Source organism: Orcinus orca, chromosome 2, assembly GCF_937001465.1.
Source record: "Orcinus orca chromosome 2, mOrcOrc1.1, whole genome shotgun sequence".
NCBI classification, from domain to species: Eukaryota; Metazoa; Chordata; class Mammalia; order Artiodactyla; family Delphinidae; genus Orcinus; species Orcinus orca.
Genome location: NC_064560.1, coordinates 108,710,989 through 108,736,462, shown reverse-complemented (window position 1 = coordinate 108,736,462; position 25,474 = coordinate 108,710,989). Strand labels below are relative to the sequence as shown.

The window sequence follows — 25,474 nt, the reverse complement described above, 5'->3', positions numbered from 1 at the left end:
TTAATGGAGAGCAGAATTTGATCCTTTTGTGTTGCAGTTCAAGTCAGTGGAAGTACTCTAAATTAATTTGAATTCTTAGACCTTAAAATAGTCTGTAGAGAGGAAGAGTATCCTTTTTGTTTGGGAAAAGAGCATTTAGGAGAGTCACAATGGAACATTTAGCTCTTTGTTTTATAACAGCAGAGAAAAGGAGACAAACGCGCAGAGTCAGTATAATCAAGCTGCTTAGTGTTTTCTGCCTGGAGGCTCAAAGAACAGGGCTTATGATTCTGCCCATTCTGAGGCAAAATAAGCAACATAGAAACAAGTTTCTTTTGTTTTGGAAAAAACACTAAAAAGCTAATTTCTTGGGAGTACAACAGCTGCACTTCTTAAGATGCTGTATTAAAAAACTGTAGCTGGGTATGTTTTAACACTACAGATAAACTGACAGCATAGAAATAACCTACCAAAATCAATGTCCTATGCTCACATAGAATTGTTAAGCATTCAAAGTAAAGTCTACACTTTTATCCTCAAGTAACATGGCACTAATTTATTCCTTGTACCTATTCAAAGGTGTAATGGAAGCTTTTGTAGAAGGCCTTCATCCCTCCAATCAGAAATACCTATGATTTCTCTTTTTCCAGATCTCTGTCTTAGCAACCTGAAATTCCCTGGAATGCTTTTTTCCTTCAAGCTGAACTCAGAATCACTATTCTTATTTGGTGAGCAAAAATGCTCACATTTATCTTCATCAATACCATGGCTTACCAACAGGTAGAAAATTCGAGCCTCTTTTTTTTTTCTCTTGATGTCTTGGCCGATTAATAAATCATGCACAGCTTAAGACATAGACAATGTGCCAAGTGTTAGAAGACTTGGGTTTGGATCTTGGCTCTGTCCCTAACCAGCTCCACAATCCTGAAAAAATCATCTCATTTATAAAAGAAGTTCAGCAATAACTACTTCAAAAGATTTTGGGGAGACATAAATGAGATAATGCATGTGAAAGCACTTTATGTAAAATATGAAATGCTATCTAGAGGTAAGGTGATGTTATTTGGAGCAGAAAGGAACTCAGAAATCAATTATCTCAATCTGCTCATTTTAGAGCACATATTTCATAGGCAAACTAAGGCACAGAGAAGCCAAGTGCTTTCTCCAAGGTCACACAGCTATTAGTGGCAGTGACAAGACGAGAACTTGGGCTCAGACTATTCCAAATAGGTTTTCATTCTGCCACTGTGGGGGACACATTAGAAGGAAAAGGAACCTGGGAATCTAGCCTTGGTCTTTAAAAAAACAATCTTAAAAATCATTAAATGAAAAATGCCAGTGCACTTCAAAGAAAGAGTGTATACGAAATACACTTCCTTCGTGAGGACACATGAAACTGTACGTGTGCAGATGGTAAGCCACTATGAGCATTTATTATTCATTTCGACATAAAAGGAAAGCTATAAAAGCTGACCATAGCTCCTCTGGCAAAGAGCAGGATTTACTATAGACTTTATAATTGGATACAAGCATAAGAGGTCCTCAGAATCAAAGATGAGCCAGTAGGATACATTTTAAATAGAGCCTGCTCTGACCACAGCTCCAGAAGGCCCAAAGCATTGACCACATCCCACTACTTCCAGTCAATTTCCCACAACTTGACATTTCATTTTCCTAACTGCTCTCTAAAACAAGGGTGGATTTTGTGCATTAACCTTCCCTTGTTTCATCAGAGTTAGGATTTTGGAAAGAGAGAAAAAGAAGCTCGTAAAAATTAGTGGGGATTTAGAGCTGGTGATTTTGTTTATTGTTAAAATACTGGTGATGAGGAATGTCGATGGAGGAAACAAGATGGCGGAGTAGAAGGATGTGCTCTCACTCCCTCTTGCGAAAACACCAGAATCACAACTACCTGCTGGACAATCATTGACAGGAAGACACTGGAACTCACCAAAAAAGATACCCCACATCCAAAGACAAAGGAGAAGCCACAATGAGATGGTAGGAGGGGCGCAATCACAGTAAAATCAAATCCCATAACTGGTGGGTGGGTGACTCACAGACTGGTGAACACTTATACCAAAGAAGTCCACCCACTGGAGTGAAGGTTCTGAGCCCCACGTCAGGCTTCCCAACCTGGGGGTCTGGCAACGGGAGGAGGAATTCCTAAAGAAACAAACTTTGAAGCCTAGTGGGAATTGATTGCAGGACTTCGACAGGACTGGGGTAAACAGAGACCCCACTCTTGGAGGGAACACACAAAGTAGTGTGTGCATCGGGACCCAGGGGAAGGAGCAGTGATCCCAGGGGAGACTGAACCAGACCTACCTGCTAGTGTTGGAGGGTCTCCTGCAGAGGCAGGGGGTGGCTCTGTTTCACCATGGGGACAAGGACACTGGCAGCAGAAGTTCAGGAAGTACTCCTTGGTGTGAGCCCTCCCAGAGTCTGTCATTAGCCCCACCAAAGAGTCCAGGTAGGCTCCAGTGTTGGGTAGCCTCAGGCAAAACAACCAAGAGGGAGGGAACCCAGCCCCACCCATCAACAGTCAAGTGGATTAAAGTTTTACTGAGCTCTGTCCACCAGAGCAACAGTAACCTCTACCCACCACCAGAGCCTATCATCAAGCCTCTTAGATAGCCTCATCCACCAGAGGGCAGACAGCAGAAGCAAGAAAAAATACAATCCTGCAGCCTGTGGAATAAAAACCACATTCACAGAAAGATAGACAAGATGAAAAGGCAGAGGGCTATATACCAGATGAAGGAACAAGATAAAACCCCAGAAAAACAACTAAATGAAGTGGAGATAGGCAACCTTCCAGAAAAAGAATTCAGAATAATGATAGTGAAGATGATCCAGGACCTCAGAAAAAGAATGGAGGCAAAGAGCAAGAAGATGCAAGAAATGTTTAACAAAGACCTAGAAGAATTAAAGAACAAACAAACAGAGATGAACAATACAATAACTGAAATGAAAACTACACTAGAAGGAATCAATAGCAGAATAACTGAGGCAGAAGAAAGGATAAGTGACCTGGAAGACAGAATGGTAGATTTCACTGCTGCGGAACAGACTAAAGAAAAAAGAATGAAAAGAAATGAAGACAGCTTAAGAGACCTCTGGGACAACATTGAACGCAACAACATTTGCATTATAGGGGTCCCAGAAGGAGAAGAGAGAGAGAAAGGACCAGAGAAAATATTTGAAGAGATTATAGTTGAAAACTTCCCTAACGTGGGAAAGGAAATAGCCACACAAGTCCAGGAAGTGCAGAGAGTCCCATACAGGAGAAACCCCAGGAGAAACACGCCGAGACACATATTAATCAATTTGGCAAAAATTAAAGACAATGCAAAATTATTGAAAGCAGCAAGGGAAAAACGATAAATAACATACAAGGGAAATCCCATAAGGTTAACAGCTGATTTCTCAGCAGAAACTCTACAAGCCAGAAGGGAGTGGCACATGATATACTTAAAGTGATGAAAGGGAAGAACCTACACCCAAGATTACTCTACCCGGCAAGGATCTCATTTAGATTCAATGGAGAAATCAAAAGCTTTACAGACAAGCAAAAGCTAAGAGAATTCAGCACCTCCAAACCAGCTCTACAACAAATGCTAAAGGAACTTCTCTAGGTTCACAAGAGAAGAAAAGGACCTACAAAAACAAACCCAAAACAATTAAGAAAATAGGCATAGGAACATACATATTGATAATTACCTTAAACGTGAATGGATTAAATGCTCCAACCAAAAGACACAGGCTTGCTGAATGGATACAGAAACAAGATCCATATATATGCTGTCTACAAGAGACCCATGTCAGACCCAGGGACAAATACACACTTAAAGTGAGGGGATGGAAAAAGATATTCCATGCAAATGGAAATCAAAAGAAAGCTGGAGTAGCTATACTCGTATCAGATAAAATAGACTTAAAAATAAAGAATGTTACAAGAGACAAGGAAGGACACTACATAATGATCAAGGGATCAATCCAAGAAGAAGGTATAACAATTATAACAATTATAAATATATAACCCAACATAGGAGCACCTCAATAGATAAGGCAACGGCTAACAGCTATAAAAGAGGAAATCAACAGTAACACAATCATAGTGGGGGACTTTAAAACCTCACTTGCACCAATGGACAGACCATCCAAAATGAAAATAAATAAGGAAACAGAAACTTTAAATGACAGAATAGACCAGATAGATTTAATTGATATTTATAGGACATTCCATCCAAAAAAAGCAGATTATACTTTCTTCTCAAGTGCGCACAGAACATTCTCCAGGATAGATCACATCTTGGGTCACAAATCAAGCCTCAGTAAATTTAAGAAAATTGAAATCATATCAAGCATCTTTTCTGACCAAAACGCTATGAAATTAGAAATGAATTACAGGGAAAAAAACTTAAAAAACACAAATACATGAGGCTAAACAATAGATTACTCAATAACCAAGAGATCACTGAAGAAATCAAAGAGGAAATCAAAAAGTACCTAGAGACAAATGACAATGAAAACATGACAATCCAAAACCTATGGGATGCAGCAAAAGCAGTTCTAAGAGGGAAGTTTATAGCTATACAAGCCTACCTCAAGAAACAAGAAAAATCTCAAGTAAACAATCTAACCTTACACCTAAAGGAACTAGAGAGAGAAGAACAAACAAAACCCAAAGTTAGCAGAAGGAAAGAAATCATAAAGATCAGAGTGGAAATAAATGAAATAGAAACAAAGAAAACAATAGCAAAGATCAATAAAAATAAAAGCTGGTTCCTTGAAAAGATAAACAAAATTGATAAACCAGTAGCCAGATTCATCGAGAAAAAGAGGGAGAGGACTCAAATCAATAAAATTAGAAATGAAAAAGGAGAAGTTACAACAGACACCGCAGAAATACAAAGCATCCTAAGAGACTACTACAAGCAACGCTATGCCAATAAAATAGACAACCTGAAAGAAATGGACAAATTCTTAGAAAGGTATAACCTTCCAAGACTGAATCAGGAAGAAATAGAAAATATGAACAGACCAATCACAAGTAATGAAATTGAAACTGTGATTAAAAATCTTCCAACAAACTAAAGTCCAGGACCAGATGGCTTCACAGGTGAATTCTATCAAACATTTAGAGAAGAGCTAACACCCGTCCTTCTCAAACTCTTCCAAAAAATTGCAAAGGAAGGAACACTCCCAAACTCATTCTATGAGGTCCCCATCACCCTGATACCAAAACCAGACAATAATACTACAAAAAAAGAAAATTACAGACCAATATCACTGATGAATATAGATGCAAAAATCCTCAACAAAATACTAGCAAACAGAATCCAACAACACATTAAAAGGATCATATACCACGACCAACTGGGATTTATCCCAGGGATGCAAGGATTCTTCAATGTATGCAAATCAGTCAATGTGATACACCATATTAAGAAATAGAAGAATAAAATTCATATGATCATCTGAATAGATGCAGAAAAAGCTTTTCACAAAATTCAACACCCATGCATGATAAAAACTCTCCAGAAAGTGGGCATAGAGGGAACCTACCTCAACATAATAAAGACCATACACAACAAACCCACAGCAAACATCATTCTCAATGGTGAAAAACTGAAAGCATTTACTCTAAGATCAGGAACGAGACAAGGATGTCCACTCTCACCACTATCATTCAACATAGTTTTGGAAGTCCTAGCCACGGCAATCAGAGAAGAAAAAGAAATAAAAGGAATCCAAATCGGAAAAGAAGTAAAACTGTCACTGTTTGCAGATGACATGATACCATACATAGAGAATCCTAAAAATGCCACCAGAAAACTACTAGAGCTAATCAATGAATTTGGTAAAGTAGCAGGATACAAAATTAATGCACAGAAATCTCTTGCATTCCTATACACTAATGATGAAAAATCTGAAATAGAAATTATGGCAACACTCCCATTTACCATTGGAACAAAAAGAATAAAATACCTAGGAATAAACCTACCTAGGGAGACAAAAGACCTGTATGTAGAAAACTATAAGACACTGATGAAAGAAATTAAAGATGATACCAACAGATGGAGAGATATACCATGTTCTTGGATTGGAAGAATCAATATTGTGAAAATGACTCTACTACCCAAAGCAATCTACAGATTCAATGCAATCCCTATCAAATTACCAATGGCATTTTTTATGGAACTAGAACAAATCATCTTAAAATTTGTATGGAGACACAAAGACCCCAAATAGCCAAAGCAGTCTTGAGGGGAAAAAACAGAGCTGGAGGAATCAGACTCCCCGACTTCAGACTATACTACAAAGCTACAGTAATCAAGACAATTACCTAGATCAATGGAACAAGATTGAAAGCCCAGAGATAAACCCACGCACCTATGGTCAAGTAATCTATGACAAAGGAGGCAAGGATATACAATGGAGAAAAGACAGCCTCTTCAATAAGTGATGCTGGGGAAACTGGACAGCTACATGTAAAAGAATGAAATTAGAATACTCTCTAACACCATGCACAAAAATAAACTCAAATGGAGTCGAGACCTAAATGTAAGACCAAACACTCTAAAACTCTTAGAGGAAAACATAGGAAGAAAACTCTTTGACATAAATCATAGCAAGATCTTTTTTGATCCACCTCTTAGAGCAATGGAAATAAAAACAAAAATAAACAAATGGGACCTAATGAAACTTCATAGCTTTTACACAGCAAAGGAAACCATAAACAAGACAAAAAGACAACCCTCAGAATGGGAGAAAATATTTGCATACAAATCAACGGACAAGGATTAATCTCCAAAATATATAAACAGCTCATGCAGCTCAATATTAAAGAAACAACCCAATCCAAAAATGGGCAGAAGACCTAAATAGACATTTCTCCAAAGAAGACATACAGATGGCCAAGAAGCACATGAGAAGCTTCTCAACTTCATTAATTATTAGAGAAATGCAAATCAAAACTACAATGAGGTATCACCTCACACCAGTTAGAATGAGCATCATCAGAAAATCTACGAACAACAAATGCTGGAGAGGGTGTGGAGAAAGAGAACCCTCTTGCACTGTTGGTGGGAATGTAAACTGATACAGCCACTATGGAGAACTATATGGAGGTTTCTTAAAAAATTAAAAGTAGAATTACCATATGATCCAGCAATCCCACTACTGGGCATATACCCAGAGAAAACCATAATTCAAAAAGACACGTGCACCCTGATGTTTACTGTAGCACTATTTATAATAGCCAGGTCATGGAAGCAGCCTAAATGCCCATCAACAGACGAATGGATAAAGAAGATGTGGTACATATATACAATGAAATATTACTCAGCCATAAAAAGGAACAAAATTGAGTCATTTATTGAGACGTGGACGGATCTAGAGACTGTCATACAGAGTGAAGTAAGTCAGAAAGAGAAAAACAAATATCGTATATTAACGCATGTATTTGGAACCTAGAAAAATGTTACAGATGAGCTGGCTTGCAGGGCAGAAGTTCAGACACAGATGTAGAGAAGAGACGTATGGACACCAAGTGCGGAAAACCGCAGTGGGGTGGGGATGGTGGTGTACTGAATTGGGTGATTGGGATTGACATGTATACAGTGTAAAAAAAAAAAAACACGGGGACACCGTGCTGCCAAGGGACTTCGATTCTAATCTGCCGAGGGAGGCTGGACTGTGAGCTGCTCCAGGGAAGGCGTGTCCATATTCGTGCATGTCCCCATGCCTAGCACAGTGCCTGGCACCCAGTGGGCACTCAGCAGAGGGCTGCTGGATGAACACAGTCTAAGTTAAAGCAATGCAGTTCTGTTTGCTATGATTTCTATTTTTGGAGAGGAGCTACCTTTAAGGTTATACTTCTTAATAGTTTTGTTCATCCTGGATTTACCACCTTCTTCTTCTTCTCCCTTAAAAAAGGGGAATAGGGAATTCTCTCGTGGTCCAGTGGGTAGGACTCCTCACTTTCATTGCTGAGGGTGTGGGTTTGATCCCTCATTGGGGAACTAAGATCCCACAAGCCATGCGGTGAGGCCAAAAATTTAAAAAACAAATAAATAAATTTAAAAAAAAAAGAATGTCAAACAACCAGGTCTCATCTTGGCTCCAGTGTCTTTGGGACCATCTGACTCAGTCTTGGTAGGATTAGCATCAGGAATGCCTCAGGTACAGATTCTAGGGCCAACTTTGAAGCCTTATCAAATATATATGTATATAAACACACAAACACACACATATATGTATATACATATAGAGAGAGAGAGAGAAACAGAAAGAGACAGCAAGACAGAGAGACAGAGACAGAGAGAAGTGTGCTTATATATAGATAGGTAGACCATTTTAGCTCTAGTTTGTAGAACCAAATCTAGAAACGACAGATCAAGTTGTAGAGGGAGTTATGAACCATACTTCTTATTCAACAATGAATAAGTGCCACCAACTATATTTCAACTCCTCCATGTACTCACTGATAGTTACTAATAATAACAGTAAAAATTAATATTCATTAAGCTCTTACAATGTGTCAGCCATTTGTCTTAGAGCTTTACAGGTTTGTTTATTCCTCACACAGTCTTTTTAAGTAGAACTATTACTTTCTCCATTTGTAAAATGAGGACACTGAGGTCCTAGAAGGTGAAGTAACTTGCCCAAGGTTATGGAGCTAGTAAGTGGTAGAATAGGGTCTGAATCCAGGTATCTGGAGCCAGACCAGTGCCAGAGAGGCACCATCCCAATAGATCTCCCCAAATATTCTTCCATTTCTTTCCCAACATCAACCCAATTCTAACTCATCAGGTTGCAGGAGATTATATCATAGTCTATGTATTCCAAAGGAAAACATTCCTAAGAAACATTCCTAAGAAACCAAATCAAGAAGAAAATGAAATGCATTTTTTGTAATTTGAAAATGTAAAAAAGTTAAACAGTTGAACAGTTTAGTTGCCTCATTTGTAACAGATGTAGCAGATCATGAGCAGTTAGAGGGAGACATCTATCTCATTGTTGTAGTTTTAAAACAAAAAAAAATGATTACACAGAACAAAGGCTTTTGATGAAATGGCTTCACCAAAGTATAAACTCTCATCTTACCTCACATATAAAGAAATCGGCACAACTGTGTTGAGAATAATAATATATGACCAGAATGTTAAGAATCCTGAGAACACAGAGTTCTTCTCTCCTTCATTCCAAAAGAGGAAAGTTCTGAACTGGTCCCCAACTTGATTCTCCCAGATTGAATTTCCTATTGCAAGAATAATTCCCAAGCATATCAGAAACCCAAAAATCTGAAATGAGAATAGAGGTCTGGTTAAGGTTAACCTGAATCCCAAACTGGTCATATCAAGGCAATCTAGCACTTCTAAGTCCAAGAAATTGTCATTTGAAAAGCAAGTTATGCAAAGCTCGTCTTACTTATCATTAATCATACAAGTAAAATGTAATATATTTATGTTGGGAACTTGGCTAAATATTTTACATACATTTTCTCACTGAATTCTCCCATTGACTCTCTGAGATAGGAACAAACATTATTCACACTTTACAGGCCAAAACCAAAATAAAACAGAAGCCCAGACAGACTATATAACTTCTTTATGGTCACAAAGCTAGTAACTTCACATCCTCTATTTGTGAAGAGTGCATATATTTAAGTGGCTTAAGTAAAGAAGATCATAGGTACTGATTTGCTCTGGTCAATCCCCGTTTACAGCTATTTTCCAGGTGTAATATTAATAGTATTCCCTTCTTTCACCTTCAAAAGCATCCTGTTTGAATGATAAACTATATGGTAACCCAAGGAATAAAAGCAAAAGGGAGAAAATATCAGTAATAAAGGACTGTCTCAGACTAGTCAAGTCTCTTGGCTACAGACCCAGCTGCACAATCCTTACTTAAAGTCAACAGGAAAGATAAGGATTAATTAAAATACGGCATGACATATACTAACAGTTTTCAGGTTGCTTCTGAGATTTAAGAAAAAGTAGGAAGCAACCTGAAAACTGTTAGCCGACTCTTACATTGTGATTAGTACCAGTAGTAGCAAAGCAGACATTTTAGAGGTAAAGTAACTAGGAAGACAGCAAGGCCAGTCCCTTGTAAGTCCAAAATCCCAAACTTGGAAAGGAAGGACACAAAGTCACCAAACATATAACACCTGAGCTGAACACGATGTTCTGGGGACCTTGCTAAGTGTCACCGTGTTAGGAACAGATACCAGTCACTGTTGAGGGAGGAGTGGGGCTAAAAACAGGAACGTATTTCTCTCCTATTTCCTCCAAGAAAGAATATTCAGGCATTCTGGGACTGCCTCCTTTATTCGTTGATGGACAAATTAGGCACATAAGAAGACAAAGTTGGGGAAAACCTGATTTAAAATATATTAGTATATTAATATACTTTAAGTCAGGAAAACCTAATTTAAATTATATTAGAAAAGCAGGTATTGGAGAAAAGTAATACTGTGAATCCCCCAAATCCTACCAATTTGGTACCTGTCTCACAGTATCCTCTTTCCTTTCAACAGCTAACACTACAAACTAATGGAGGTAAATTACTTTAAGAACATTAAATTTGGTGATGCTTGGTATCAAATGCCCTAATTTAGGATGGACATGGCTTCTAATTCCCCAATGGATCATTCAATTTTCTAGTAGAAAAAGCTAGGACAGTGCCTGCTTCACAACCAGTAAGCTTACTCTGTGGTGGATACATATACAATCCCCATGCAAGCCCTACAGGTGGGCTCAAGGCCGTTTAAATGGGGAATTCTAGAGGTGGGCACAGACTCCTTCTGGGAATGTCCCCTTGGCCTCATGGACTCTATGGGTATGAGAGGAGGAAAGCCCAGGTCTGAGGGTGACACTGAAAGTAAAACACAGAGCCTGGCCAATATTCTGTGCCCCAAAAGAGTTCATTCCCTTTTTTCCTTATTCAGGGTCCCACCATTATGTATCAGTTGAGCAAATATTTACTGAGTGCAGATTCTTTAACGTTACTTGTGAGTCTGTGATGGGGCTGGTAGGGAAACATGGTTCAAAGTCACTGTCCTTATATTTCAAAGTCAATGTTCTAAACTCAAGCCTAATATAAGGAGACAAAGCAATATGACACAAAAGTCAGATAACAATCACACCCACAGCGTGAGAGAGCACAAGATTAACCGACGAAAGGGTGGGGTGTGAAGAAGACCTGACTATTTGGAGTTCACAAGTGGTAGAGAAAATCATTTCAAACAATTCAGAGGAGAAAAAAAATTCAGAGGAAAGAGATAGCCATGGGCCCAGGAGGTTTCAAAGTCTTCATGAAGGAGGTAAACAGTGACTTGGGCCTCAGAGGATTTATAAGCAGAACCAGCTACATAATTTTCAGGGCCCAGTGCAAAATAAAAATGCAGGACCCCTTCTCTAAAAATTATGAAGGATCTCTGCACAGCAACAACAGATCAATAAGCCAAGTGTGAGGCCCTTCTGAGTGGGGGCCCTGTGTGACTTCACAGGCCACCCGTCCATGAAGCCAGCCCTGTCCACAAGCTACGTAGAGAGGGCATGAGCAAATGTAACATGACCAAAAGACCAAATTACCTTAAAAATTATGTTTTGTGTTTTAAAAACAAATGATCTTGCAAGGCCATGAAGGCCTCCATAAGCACTAACCTACGTCTCATGAGAAACTACCAAAAACTCTCTCATGAGAAACTCTACCAAAAACTCTATGAAACTCTATGATTATTGAGAAATCATAATCTAGGAAGTAGAAAACAGCAGAACTGGGCCCCAGATGCAAAGTCCCCAAATACAAATTCCACAAGGAGAATGTAGATTTCTGAAAGAATTCTCAGAAGAATGTAAGAAATACATTAAGATAACAATGACTAATGATAGTGTCTAATTTTGTTAAGGTAACTTACCCATAATACTAGAGTATTCATCAATCTATCAATGCTTGTCCTCTTAAACTTTGTCTTACCACTGTTCTGCATTAGTTTAGTATCAGGACCTGCAAAAGGAAAAAAAAAAAAAAAGAAAGAAAGAAAATGATATAACTTTGAAATGATTAGATGATGTATTATTATTAATTCCTACTTATATCAAATGTTTCTGAAAGGAAAATAATATGTTTTTTCAAAATAATTTGACTTTTATTAAGAGCAGGATTATTATTAAGTTGTTTATGATTCTCATCTGGTGGCTTAACAACAATCCTGGAAATTGCCAGGAACTGGTCCTCTTAGAAGGGGATAAATCCAGACATAACTTGCAGCTAAAAGGTTTAAGAAATGCTATTTTTCAAAAATCTGTGTATGGATGTGCTTATAGTTTGAAGCAATTAAAGATTAAGAAGTCAGTCAAACTGAGGAATAATTTATAAATGTCTAAAAGAATGTAGTAATAAACACAATTCAGAACACTAAGGTCTGAATGGAGAGTTAAGATAAGAAATCAAATTCTGGATGTGTTTCCCAAAAAGATGTGAGGTGCCTTTAATGGAGAAACTAAAATAACTCCAAACAATACAACAGCAAGTAATTTAAACCTTTATTGTGTATTGCACACTATTTATATAACATGCATTTTTTGTAAGGGCAAGAATTGTCTTAAATTCTTATTAGATTTATTTCAAGTAATTCTCTTAAATCCCATGTTAGATATTTACTAAGTGCCTTGTTCAAGAAATTCTGAGAATTAATTAACTGCTTTAGAGGTAGATTATTAGATGATTAACAAAGAATATTAGATTATACTGCTAAGGAAATTGCTTGTGGACAAAGAAGATGCTCACTAGAAGTGATTACATTTTAATTATATCAGATTTCCCTAGTCTTCCCTCTCCACTTCATCTTTCCACAATTATCACCAATCCATGCAGCCACTTAAAAGCAGAGGAGAAGGGAAAGGGAAGAAAAGAGAGAAGCGGGGCACACATGGAATTATACGCCATTCTAGAGGTCAGGGAAGCATGGGAACATCCTTAAAAGACTCCTTTACCTGAAAGACAAATTGGAGCAAAGATTGGGGTCTCAAACAATTCACTGTCCTGAGTTGGAAATTGTACCCCAGTGTCCTATTCCCAGCCTCTACTGTGTAAAGGAGACCACCCGCATTTTCTCAGAATCGTTTATTAAAATCATATGGACACTGAGGGCGGGAAGCATTTCTTTTAGTAAAGATCACAAAGAGCAAATAGAGTTTGTGATTGCTAAAAGCTGAAATATTGACAGACCAGTTTCGTGCTAAAAATTTACATTTCTTAGGCATACATACACACACAGACTAGCAAAGCATCCACTGAATGGGTTCTTAAGCACTTATTTAAATATATCCACAGATGTTGATATACACAGCTCTTCTTCCCCTCATAGTCACAGTCCTGAGAGAATTTTCTATACTCAACAGCCTTTTTTTCCTTATCTCCCACTCATTTCTCAAGCTAGTTTCTGGGCCAGTCACTCCACCAGAACAAATGTGGTGTTATCATCAATAGCGTCCATGCCTTCTTGGACCTCTCAGCAGCCTCTGACACTGTTGACTACTCCATCCTTTTGAAACACACTCTTTCCTTAGCTCCCATTTTACATGTTCTGCTTTCCCACCTACCTCTTTGGTAGCTTCTTTTTCGTCTTCCATTATGCTCATTCCTTTCTTCCCAGCCATTAAATAGTGAGACTTCTTTAGAATCAGGCATAGGCCATCTTCTCTTCTTTCTCAATCCACCTTCCCTGAGCAATCTCATCTAAGACCACAGCTCCAATTAACATCTGTAGGCCAAATGTATATCTCCAGCTCAGAATGCTCCTCTGAGCCCTAAACTCATATATTTAAATCCATATATTTGATTGCCTATATGATATCTTCACCTGGTCTTTCTAAGGCCCCTCAAGTGGCCCTTGTCAAGCCCACCTTGTGACCTTTCTCCAGGGTTCCTTATCTCAGTGAATGGCACCACTATCCATCCAGTTGTGAAAAGTGGGAGAAACCTAAGAGTCTAGTCTATGGCATCACTCCCACCCTAAATCCAAAGTACCGTCATCTCTCAACTGGACGGTAGTAAAAGCCTAGCAACTTTGTCTCCCCACATCTACTCTGCCACCACCCGAATCATACACTTTTTCCAGGACCCTATTTACCAACTTTAAAAATACTGTAGGCAGGAGTGAAACTTTCAAATTTAACACTTACACACACGCCATCTGTTTGAAAAACTTGCAATGGCTTCTGAATGCTCTCAGGATAAAGACCAAAATTCTGGATACAGACCACAGGACCTGTATGATCTGGCCCCTATCCCTGTCTCTAGTCACATGTTCATCTCTATCCTCCAAGTTTTCCATGCTCTACACTGGCCTTCTTAAGCTTTTTGTTTGTTTGTTTTTACCTCCCCAGCCTCATTCCTACCATAGAGACTTTGCCTATGGCGTGCCTTTTGTCTAGCTTGTTCTTTCCCTTCATATTCCTCCACTACATACTCCTGTGAGTCCATGTTCTTTTTCTTCAGAGCACTTATCTCAGTTTGAGATTATATACTCATTACTACAATTATTTAAGATTAATGTCTCTCTCTCCTACCAGACTCAAAACCACATGAGTGAAGAGATCGCACTTTTTTTGTTCACATTCTTAATTGCAAATAAGTAAGCAGCATAGTGCCTGCCACATAGTAGGTACTCAATAAATAACTGTTTAATGAATGAATTTATTTATTAAGTACCTGCTATGTTTTAGGCAATGTGCATATGTCCTTTTCACCTATTATCTCACTAAGGCTTAAAACAAGCCAAAAAATTAGGTACTATTATCCTTAGTTCACTGATAATGAAACTCAGGATTAAAGAATTTAAATAACTTGCCTGAGATTTATTTTTTTGTCTTGTCTTGTAAGCGTCAGAGCCAAACTTAGAACCCAGATATATCTAATTCTAAGGCTCTTGCTCTTAACCACTATTTTTAAAGCTATATGAAATAGTCCATTAATTCATTAATTCACTGACTCATTCAAACAATGTGTGTTTAAGACTGTGACTCATTCAGAGTCCAAACAGGAAATAGATGACACATTGATCAAGGATAATTAGAGAAAGGTTTATTTATAAAGGGATTCTTTACAAAAGTGTGAGTGGGTGTATCAGAGGTACAGAAGTAAAAGGTTAATGCAGTAACCAAGGACTTGGTAGCAATCAAGATGTTTCTCTATCTACACCAGAAGGGTAGGATGAGGGAAAGGGTGGTTATTAGACCCCAAGGAGAGAGTTGTGTAAAGCCTGCAGCCTTTAGAGGAAGAGTGACTTTATGTTGAGGGACCCAGCCAGCTTGAAGGTAGGCAGTCTGGGGGAATAAATACCTTGACCTCAATCTTCTTCCTTTGATCTCTTCCCAGGGACCCCCAATGATAGGACCAAAGTTCAAGGAAACCTATTAGTGTAAACCATACAAGTCAGCCTCCCAAGGCAGACAAAGAGTGTGAAATGGTGAGAGTAGATCTGGAGGGGCAAATGGAAGACATCCAGCACAAAAACCTACTATGCACCAAGATGGTGCTGACTTCTATGGACGCCTTAAATGAATAAGACTTCTGACTTGTACCCTCAGAAACAGGACTTTCTCCTCTCTTGAGGTAAAGGAAAACCATACCAGGGAGGCATGGCCTAGCTGTTAATGTATATTAGACCCTCATAAATTATAGATTTGTAAAGTAAACCATGTTTGTGTCAACTATACTCCTTGCACAATCCTTAATGGCAGGTATAACTAGAGTAATAATACAGAAAGAATAGTTAATAATTTGTTTTGGGTAACTTTCCTAAGATCTAGGTGTTCACCTAGAACTAGTTCCCCAAATTAGATGTCTCATGACTTAGGGGTTCTGAGACACTCATTTGTTCAACTCTGACATTGACGAAACCAACGATTCCTCTGCCTGCCGTTATTCTAGTTGAACTTTCTATTAACGTTTGTGCCTAGACTAAAGTCAATGTAGGCATGCTCTGCTTTACAAATATCTGCCTCATGAAGATCCCCTGCCAGTGAACATCAAGGTCACATCACAAAAGAGGGTGATGCCCCACTTCTCCCTGCCGAGATCCAAGAGCAGTACATTTTCCCAACTCTCAGCCTATGGAACAGACAATGTGCTCTGAATTGATGCTGAAAGAAGGGAGACGCAGGGAAGGAAAGAAAATAGCATTTGTCAAGCATCCTCTTCCATGTGCATTGCCTCACTGAGCCTTTACAGTGACTCTCTAATGTACTCATTCTTATCCCCATATTATAGCAGAGAAAACTAAAACTTAGGAAGGTTAAGTAACCGAGGTTTAACATTCTCCAGCTGGTAAACAAATTTAAACCCAGATCTGTCCAATCCAAGTTCTGTGAACTATCTGTTACACTTTTTTGGAGGGAGACCTGTCCAACTTACCACTCCACTTTCTTCTATGTAGGAGCATTTTCCCACAGAGCCAATATTATGAAGGAAAGCTTGACCCCTGAGGGGCTCTCAGCAGCTGTCCTAGCATAACATGCTATAGCTGAACCATACTTCCGAATTAGTCATTCCAAACAAGATCACACAAATGCAAACAAAAGTTTGGGCTACAGCCCACTCCTAGGATGATGCACCCCCCCATTTCTCTAATGATAGGGAGCAAACCAAGAAGGTCCTTCACATCAGAGGACCTCCAAGAAATCTCCCCTTCATTAAATGGAAAGACTAAAGGGGGAAGGTAAAGACAGGTTAACGTATAAGCCTAGCACTCTTTTTCTCAGTACAAGATGCAAATAAGGAAATAGATGATCATAGGTTTATTCCCCTGACTAAAGAGTAAAAGCATCTGGTGAAAACATTATGAAACCAGATTCATCCCCAGATAAAACTGTATATACAGCCTCATTTCTAGGGATTTCTCAAGTCCTTACCATGGCAATGCCCCAAGCAGCAAGAGCCTTGCTAACACCCACAGCTGAGAGTATTTAAGAGGAATTGGGAGGATTTCTCTAGATTTGGAACACTTCTGAGTCTTTAATGAACATTTTGTTGCTGTTGAAGGAAGTCAGTTAAGAAGAACATTCCAGTTTTGATTGCACATATAGTCAATGGGCCCAAAACACATCTTAATTTGGTGTCACAATAAACAGGATTTTTAAAAAATCGAGGACTGGCAATTGAAGCCATGAGTGAAATTTGAGAGGCTTTACGAAATGGTGCTACTGTAAGCTTCCTTAGCAGGAGAGTGCCATCTTGGGCCCTTAGAGACAAAGTAGAGACAGGAAAAGTGGCAGCAGGCAGAGGAAGAGGTACTCCCCTCCCTCCCCCAAGTCCCATCCCCACCTCCAGCATGCACAGTCTTTCCAGGACCTGCTGACGAATAGTAGAAGAAGCTCTGAAACAGACACAGAAATAACTGCAGGATCTCTAAGAAGGCTTTTCCAAAAGGATTGCTTGAACTTGGCAAACTACAAAATTAACAGCAGAGCTGGGGCCTTCTTTCATGATCATTCTCCACTTTAAAGGCAGGCAGATTAATACATATAATGATGGGGATGATTGAGACGGGGTTAGAGAATGAGAAATTAAACAACAGGCATCATAAATAGTGCTACAATGAACATTGTGGTACATGTCTCTTTTTGAATTAATAGCCAGGACATGGAAGTAACCTAAATGTCTATCAACAGATGAATGGATAAAGAAGATGTGGCACATACATACAATGGAATATTACTCAGCCATAAAAAGAAACGAAACTGAGCTATTTGTAGTGAGGTGGATGGACCTAGAGTCTGTCATACAGGGTGAACCAAGTCAGAAAGAGAAAAACAAATGCTGTATGCTAACACATATATATGGAATCTAAAAAAAAATAAAAATGGTACTGATGAACCTACTGGCAGGGCAGGAATAAAGACGTAGACATAGAGAATGGACTTGAGGACACGGGGCAGGGAGGGGGAAGCTGGGGCGAAGTGAGAGTAGCGACATACATACACTACCAAGTGTAAAATAGCTAGTGGGAAGCAGCTGCGTAGCACAGGGAGATCAGCTCGGTGCTTTGCGATGACCTAGAGGGGTGGGATAGAGAGGGTGGGAAGGAGGCTCAAGCGGGAGGGGATGTGGGGACATGTGTATGCATATGGCTGATTCGCTTTGCTATACAACAGAAACTAACACAGTATTGTGAAGCAATTATACTCCAATAAAAATCTATCCAAAAAAAAAACCAAAACAGTAGGTATCTAGCATCTGAGTAATTAAGGCCCATGCACTCTTAAGAATAAGTTCATGATGTCAGTGTTTCCTTGCAGAGTGGGGCCACACAAACTATTTCCAGAGCAGCGGTGTCTTATCCTGGTGCCCGGCACTCTGCAGTTAACCCAGAAGGGCACCTTGCACACAATAAAAGCACCGTGCTCATCCAACCTGGAGAGCCGCAGACTGTGCTCACGCAGATCTCAGGAAGAGCTCTCCCATAACAGACCCTGGAGAGTTTTCTGTACCTGCAAAAATAACCATTCCAAAACACCAGCTGGTATTTCTCAGGACACAGCCCCTCAGGATTATCTTCTCATTGTTGAGGGAGTGTTTGCTGCCCTTCCAAGAGAGGACTCCGGTGAATTTATCTAGTTTGTTGTTAGGCGCCTCACAGACAACAATCCCTGTAAAATACAAAAAACAAACATCTTTATGACTCACCTCAAACTCTCTTTAGAGGTCCACAGTACTGCTTTAGCACCCAACATACAGTACATTTTCCTTCTCTTTTGGACAGCGCAGAGTTATATATACACATATGTACATATATCCTAGGCTGTGCTAGGAAAAATCATCTGGGAGGGGTACAAAGATGGAAATCCATCAGATATTTTGAAACATAATTTTCTGCACTGTCCAAATAAGAACAGAAACCTCAAGAGCCATGGGATGTTTATTCCTCTAAAAAGAAAAAAAAAATCACTAATCTCTACTTTTGGTTTGTAACAAATGATTTTTGAAAAGATAAAGCAGGGATGATCCTAAAAGTTTTTCTTATTTCATGTCTTTTTATTTAATGTAACTTTCACACAGGTTAAGGTGGCATACTTCCAGTTTCACAACCAAAGTTAACTGGGTCTTTCTAGGCTGATAATCAGAATTTCGGGGTTCCTACTATATTCCACCCCCAAGAAACCTGGGTCTTGTTTGCCACATGTGCCTGAGAATGCGTGTGATTCCTTTCAGCTGTTCTATGCTTCTTATCTTGATTAGATTCAGAGATCTGGGGGCTCTCAGAGGCACCATATAACTTGCCCCAAACTGTCCAGAAGATGTTTCTAGTTTTTTTTTAATACCAAGCCCATTCCAAACTAAGGGCATGCCCATTCTAAATCAATGAATCAATTCGTTCCATTATTTCAATAAGGAAATACACTTTTAGGGTGAGGGTTCTCTTGATAGAAAAACAAACCAGAGATAATCTTTCATGGACCCTGTCACAAAATATATCTATTAGATTCAAGTACATTTGCATTGCAAACGGTTGGGGTTAACTTTTTATAACTTATGAGTACAAAGATTTGAAAGACAGAGAGAGAGAGGAAGAAAAAGAGAGAGGGAAGGAATGAAAAAGGAGATTGAGGGTAGATCCAAACAGGGTTCAAGCCAGCCAGGGGTAAGATTAGTGTCTACAAAATTCTCTCTTGAAAACAATAAAAATACATTTATTTAATCAGAAGCCAAAAGGGTAGATTGCAACATAAAAAGTGTCATTTGGAAAATGAAAAAAGGAAGCACATTTTCAGCATTGACTGAAGGGAAGAGAGGCCAGCCAGGCCTACAGAACCTTGTATTGCACTGTTACACCCCTAACAAACACCTCCTGAACCTAGAGCCTTCTTAGATGGGCTCCCTTCCTTAGTAGGATGATATCTTTTCCTTTTAAAACGCATGGACCGAGGTGACAGCAGCCAGTTTTCACATGGCCTGATCACTCCTAACCAACCAGATTACTAATATTCATAGACCTTGCTTGAAAAAACAAAAACAAGAGTCTGGAAGGAATGAGAGACTCGAGGGCTCCGGGCTGCTTTTCCAACTCCATCTACCTTTCTCCAGTATCATAAAAGTGTCGCTGCCTGAACACCCCCAATTGGGACACACACTGGCTTCTTCCCAGACATCCACTGCTAACTGTGAGCGTGCTGGCAGGAGGATTTGGATGAGGCTAAATAACCTGTACAATGTCACTTTTTATACGAAGGGAAGTGGCCAAGTCCTTGTTTGCTCTCATTACAGCATATATCACAGATATTGAAAAGTAAATGAAAACTGATTTCAACTGGCCCAAGTTGTTTAGACAATTACATTGTAGAAGAGAAGACTTTTTCTAAACTCTAAGAATTCAGTATCTTTTTTTCTTGACCAATAATATACATTCCTGAATTCTGTAGAACCTTGAATTGGGTGTCACCAGCAAAACCTACATAAAATTATGGGTCGACAGCAACCCTCAAACCTTATTCCAAATTCTTGACCCAAGACTCAATTTCTCAGGCTTCAAACTTGGCCACTAAAAAAAAGTGCTTTGGGCAAAAACAACATGATACACAGTTCCTGCCAACAGGAATATAAAAAACAGGCTCATTTGATCATTTTTATTGTCGTAAGCAAAGACTGACATGGAGGCAAATACAGCCTTGAACATGTTGGCTCGCTCCTCCCTGGCCCCAAGGCTCATCCATTTCTGGCCTGACACCAAGGGTGTGGTTCTAGACAGAAACAGGCAGTAAGGCCAAGGGGCTCTGCCTCAGTTTTTGGAAGCCAAACTCCAATTCAGCCCTTCTGGAAGAGTGTGGGCCCAGTGATTTAAATACATACTAAATACAGGGCCTAGTCAAAACAAAGTGGCAAGAACAAAGCCAAACTACTTTTTTTTTTTAACTTTAGAAGTGCTCAACTTCCCCCTTTTAGTCCTGTTAGCACAAAACACAAGCTTCCCAATGTCTCTTCTGCCTCTTTCCAAAAGGGGTGAGCAGGTTTCTTCGAAGGGAGCACTGGATTCACTTCTATATCCCCATAACCCATCATACTGGCTCCATAATAGGATCTTAATAAATACTTGCTGGGGAGATGGATGGAAAGATGGTTTTAAGAGAGAGACTGGGAGATGATATAAGTATTAGAGTAGGTCTAAGATGAATGAAAGAAGTGGTATATTTCTATGGTAATATGATAAAGGGGATTGGAAGACCTAATCGCCCAGCCACAATGGGGGACTTAGGTTGTCCTAACTCTGAAGGGATACAAATAGATCTGAAAACAAGGTGGGCAACTTAAAGCACATCAGAAGGAATCAAAACTATATTCCTCTCATAAAGCAAAATAAGGACTAGAGAAAAACTGTAGGACCTTTCTTCCCTTTGCTAATTGTGTCAAAGAGTTAAGAGGCAGTAAACAGATGACAATGGATGAGAAAACAGTTTAGGAAAAATAGCATTGTTTCTCACATAATTATTCACTGAACACATGTTTAGAGAACAAAGTCATCTTTAATGAGCAAGAAAATAACTGGGAAAAAAATCATGTCAATAATGAAGTATAAATATAATGAAACTAGCTAGTCACAGTTGTTTGCTTCTCTGAAGATAACAGACGTGTAAGCAGATAGCAATTCATCCAGTTTGCAATCACACAGAAATACTCTAGGCCATACCGAACAAAATCCACAAGATTTCACTCCGAACCCTGCCGGCATTCTAAATTTAGTCAGCTGGATTGTTGGTTAATTACCATCCTAATAACCTTCTCAAACTAAAGTGTTTATCTTAAAGTGGAAATCTATAGTTTATCATGAAAATGGAATTCAGTACCCAATACTTCAAGATTTTTCCAGAGCAGTTGGCTTTATTTCTTTATGGATATTATTATTAGCAATGCTTCTTGATTATCTGCGCTACAACTCTTCCCTAAGACAATTACCTATTAAATAAGACATCCTGGGACTTCCCTGGTGGCGCAATAGTTAAGAATTCGCATGTCAATGCAGGGGACACGGGTTCGATCCCTGGTCTGAGGAGATCCCACATGCCGCGGAGCAACTAAGCCTGTGTGCCACAACTACTGAGCCTGTGCTCTAGAGCTTGCGTGCCACAACTACTGATCCCACGAGCCACAACTACTGAAGCCCGCATGCCTAGAGCCCATGCTCCACAACAAGAGAAGCCACCGCAATGAGAAGTCCATGCACCACAGCATACCGCAATGAAGAGTAGCCCCTGTTCGCCGCAACTAGAGAAAGCCGGCGCGCAGCAATGGAGACCCAACGCAGCCAAAAATAAATAAATAAATAAACAGGTAAATTTAAAAATAAATAAATAAGACATCATCACTGCTGTTCAAGAGTTTCTCCAGCCAAGAGCTTCTTAGCGTTTAGAAGACTGCCCCCTACTGTTGCCCTGATGATTGTGATAAATATTTATTTTTTCTTAGAAAGAAGAATGTCACCTTCCCATTTTCTAAAACCTCATTATTCTTCAACTATTAAGCCTTAGCCACCCATCATCACCACCATAATGGCCACATCAACACAAGCAGTAAAGAGAAGAGTTATTCCTCCTTGTCTTCACAAGGCATCTATGCCTTACACAGTCACATCGGCTTTGCTGTTAGGCTGTGCTTCTGTCCAGGTGAATAGGAAACATATCTGATAAGTTTAAAAAGTCACAAGATGCTAACCAAGCTTTTCTGTGTGTTTGTTTGTTTTTTTAACCAAAAAGAGATGCTTGTTTTTCTGTGTTTTAATTACACACATGCTCTTCTTTAGAAAGGCTTACAAAAACACACAAAGATTCCTGAAATAAAGAGTCAACCAAGGGGACTTCCCTGGTGGCACAGTGGTTGAGAGTCCTCCTGCCGATGCAGGGGACACAGGTTCGTGCCCTGGTCCGGGAAGATCCCACATACCACGGAGTGGCTAGACCCATGGCCACTGAGCCTGTGCGTCCGGAGCCTGTGCTCCGCAATGGGAGAGGCCACAACAGTAAGAGGCCCGCGTACCGCAAAAAAAAAAAAAAAAAGAGTCAACCTTTCCCTGGTTCGAAACTCAGTATTAACAGTCATACAAAATATGTAAACTTGTCATATTTGCAAAAAAACAGACCTTAGTCCAGCCAGTAACAATATGCAAAAGAGTCTTAAGCACATTTGGACAATTTACATCCGTGGCTTTCCCCAAGGCATAAGCATGACCAGTTTACAAATGTATAATTGAAACTATTTCCAGTTATTATTTGTAAATCTTGTCAATTCCTGTAAGACTTCAACATGAAAAATCAAGATCCACTCTATTTTTATACTTGTTATAATTTTAAGTCAAGTTATGTATCTTTTTTTAATAAAATTCAACAGACTACATATCAATTTTTTTCTGATGTTTAAAATGTATAAAAATATTTATATGAGAACTTTTCAAATAAATGGATTTACCTACCAAAACCCACCTCTGTCTTGCATGTGCTGGTCTCTATGTTTGGCCAGCTCTCCTATGAGCTCTTCTCGGGGATCCTGACATTCAAGAACACTGAGAACATTTGCTACTTTTTAAAAACATGATGATGTCATCTGAGTCCTGGATGGACTTGATCTCTGGAAATTCATTTTGCATTTTCAGGTTTAAAATATTCTTGAAATGTGTATCTTACCCTGATCAGGACCTAAGCAGTCATGCTGATTCCCCTGACTCTCCCATGCTGCCTTTCTGTTTGCAGTTTAGAGCCTCTCATGCCCTTTCATAGACTAGGCTTTGCCAGCAGTCCTAGGTTCATATTCTAACTCCTCCACTTAGTAACCCTGGGACCTTGGGAAAGTTACTCAATTTATCTGGGATTCAAATTCCTTGCCCATAAGTTGGAAGTAATAATAATCTCTTCCTCCCAGGCCTGTAAGGATTTAGTAAGATAATATGTGCAATTACTTAGCATGGTGCCTGGTACATAGTGAGTACTTCTTCATGTGTCAACATCATGTGTAGGGCCTGAGAACTTTAGGACTTTTATCTAATTAAAGGCTTCTTTGGGAATGAGCTCTTGTTCAAGTCTGTCTTCTCCCCTGGGCTATAAGTGCTATGAAAGCAAGGCCTGCATCTGACCTATTAACCACTGTATCCCCAGGCTTACTAAACACTATATCCCCTTGCCATTGTGTTAAATATACATTTAGTGGATAAATGAACAGGTGACTGAGTGAATGGATAAAAGAAAGAAAAGAATGAATGAAAGCTCATGCCATGCCTGGGCTGCTCTGGTGGCGCAGTGGTTAAGAATCCACCTGCCAATGCAGGGGACATGGGTTCAAGCCCTGGTCCGGGAAGATCCCACATGCCACGGAGCAACTAAGCCCGTGCGCCACAACTACTGAGCCTGTGCTCTAGAGCCCTCCAGCCACAACTGCTGAAGCCCGTGCGCCTAGAGCCCATGCTCCGCAACAAGAGAAGCCACCGCAACAAGAAGCCCTTGCACCGCAACCAAGAGTAGGTAGCCCCCGTTCGCCGCAACCAGAGAAAAGCCTGCGTGCAGCAACAAAGACCCAACGCAGCCAAAAATAAATAGATAATTTTTAAAAAAAAAAAAGTAGTCTGAAGTGACAATCTTTAAAAAAATAAATAAAAACTCATGCCATGCCTAAAGAGGCCACCAACAAGACACTGTCCTTGGGTTTAAGAGCAAAAGTGGGGAGGCGGGGAGACTTACAAGAGACATCCTGGAGCCCTACCCATCTCAGTTTTGACTCTTGGTCTTGTCCCCAGTTTGGAGTTCCCAGGGGGGACTTCTCTAGGGTTAGGACTGGGAAGCTCAGGTCTTCAGCTACTTAGAAGATGTGATATGTCCTTATGACACAAGAACAAAAAACTGTAGTTTGGCGTTAAGAAAGTATTTTGACAAATCTCAGAAGAAAAACCACATGGTAACTAGAAGCAAAAATAAGACCATACCCAGATCTTCCCAGAAGTCACAAGCTAAAAGATATTCTTAGCACAGACAGAAAGGGCATGCCTCACACATGTCTCATCTATTAGACCTTGCCATAGACAGGCAGGGCATCTCCAAGTGTACACAGTGCTGATATCATACTTTTAATTTAAGCTAAAAGATGCAATATCTGGTTTTAATTCCCATGATTCAAGGAAATCTTTTTTTAGTCACCAGAAGAAAATTTGAAATCTACTGATACCCCATTATGACAAAGGTTAACAGAGGAGACATAAAAGAGGGGATAGAAGAAGACTGGAGGAGTAAAAGGATCAAAAGAACCTTGATAGCACATGTGAAGATGTGTTATAATTCTACATACTTTGTATTGCATCTTGTCCTTAGGGGTGCTTAATGAATAAACTTAATAAACTAACAGAGAGAGAGTGATGAAAACAGAAAAGATAAAAAATAACAGAAAAAGAGACAATGTGGGTAGAGGAGATAAGTAAACTAAAATAAAGGGTGAAAGAGGAAGATGT

The 25,474-nt window shown here is 39.5% G+C and overlaps 1 protein-coding gene across 5 annotated transcripts in view; it reads right to left on the bottom strand.

Moving 5' to 3' along the window:
- Window positions 1-25,474, bottom strand: part of ATP8B4 (ATPase phospholipid transporting 8B4 (putative)) — a 258,608-nt gene that overhangs the window by 93,454 nt on the left and 139,680 nt on the right. For all 5 annotated transcript variants that reach the window (XM_049706046.1, XM_049706047.1, XM_049706044.1 and 2 more), the window contains 3 exons: window positions 18,489-18,647; window positions 11,912-12,000; window positions 9,094-9,290 (listed from right to left, as the gene is read on the bottom strand). In XM_049706046.1, coding sequence (XP_049562003.1) covers window positions 9,094-9,290; window positions 11,912-12,000; window positions 18,489-18,647 — 445 coding nt within the window. The remainder of the gene's footprint in view (window positions 1-9,093; window positions 9,291-11,911; window positions 12,001-18,488; window positions 18,648-25,474) is intronic.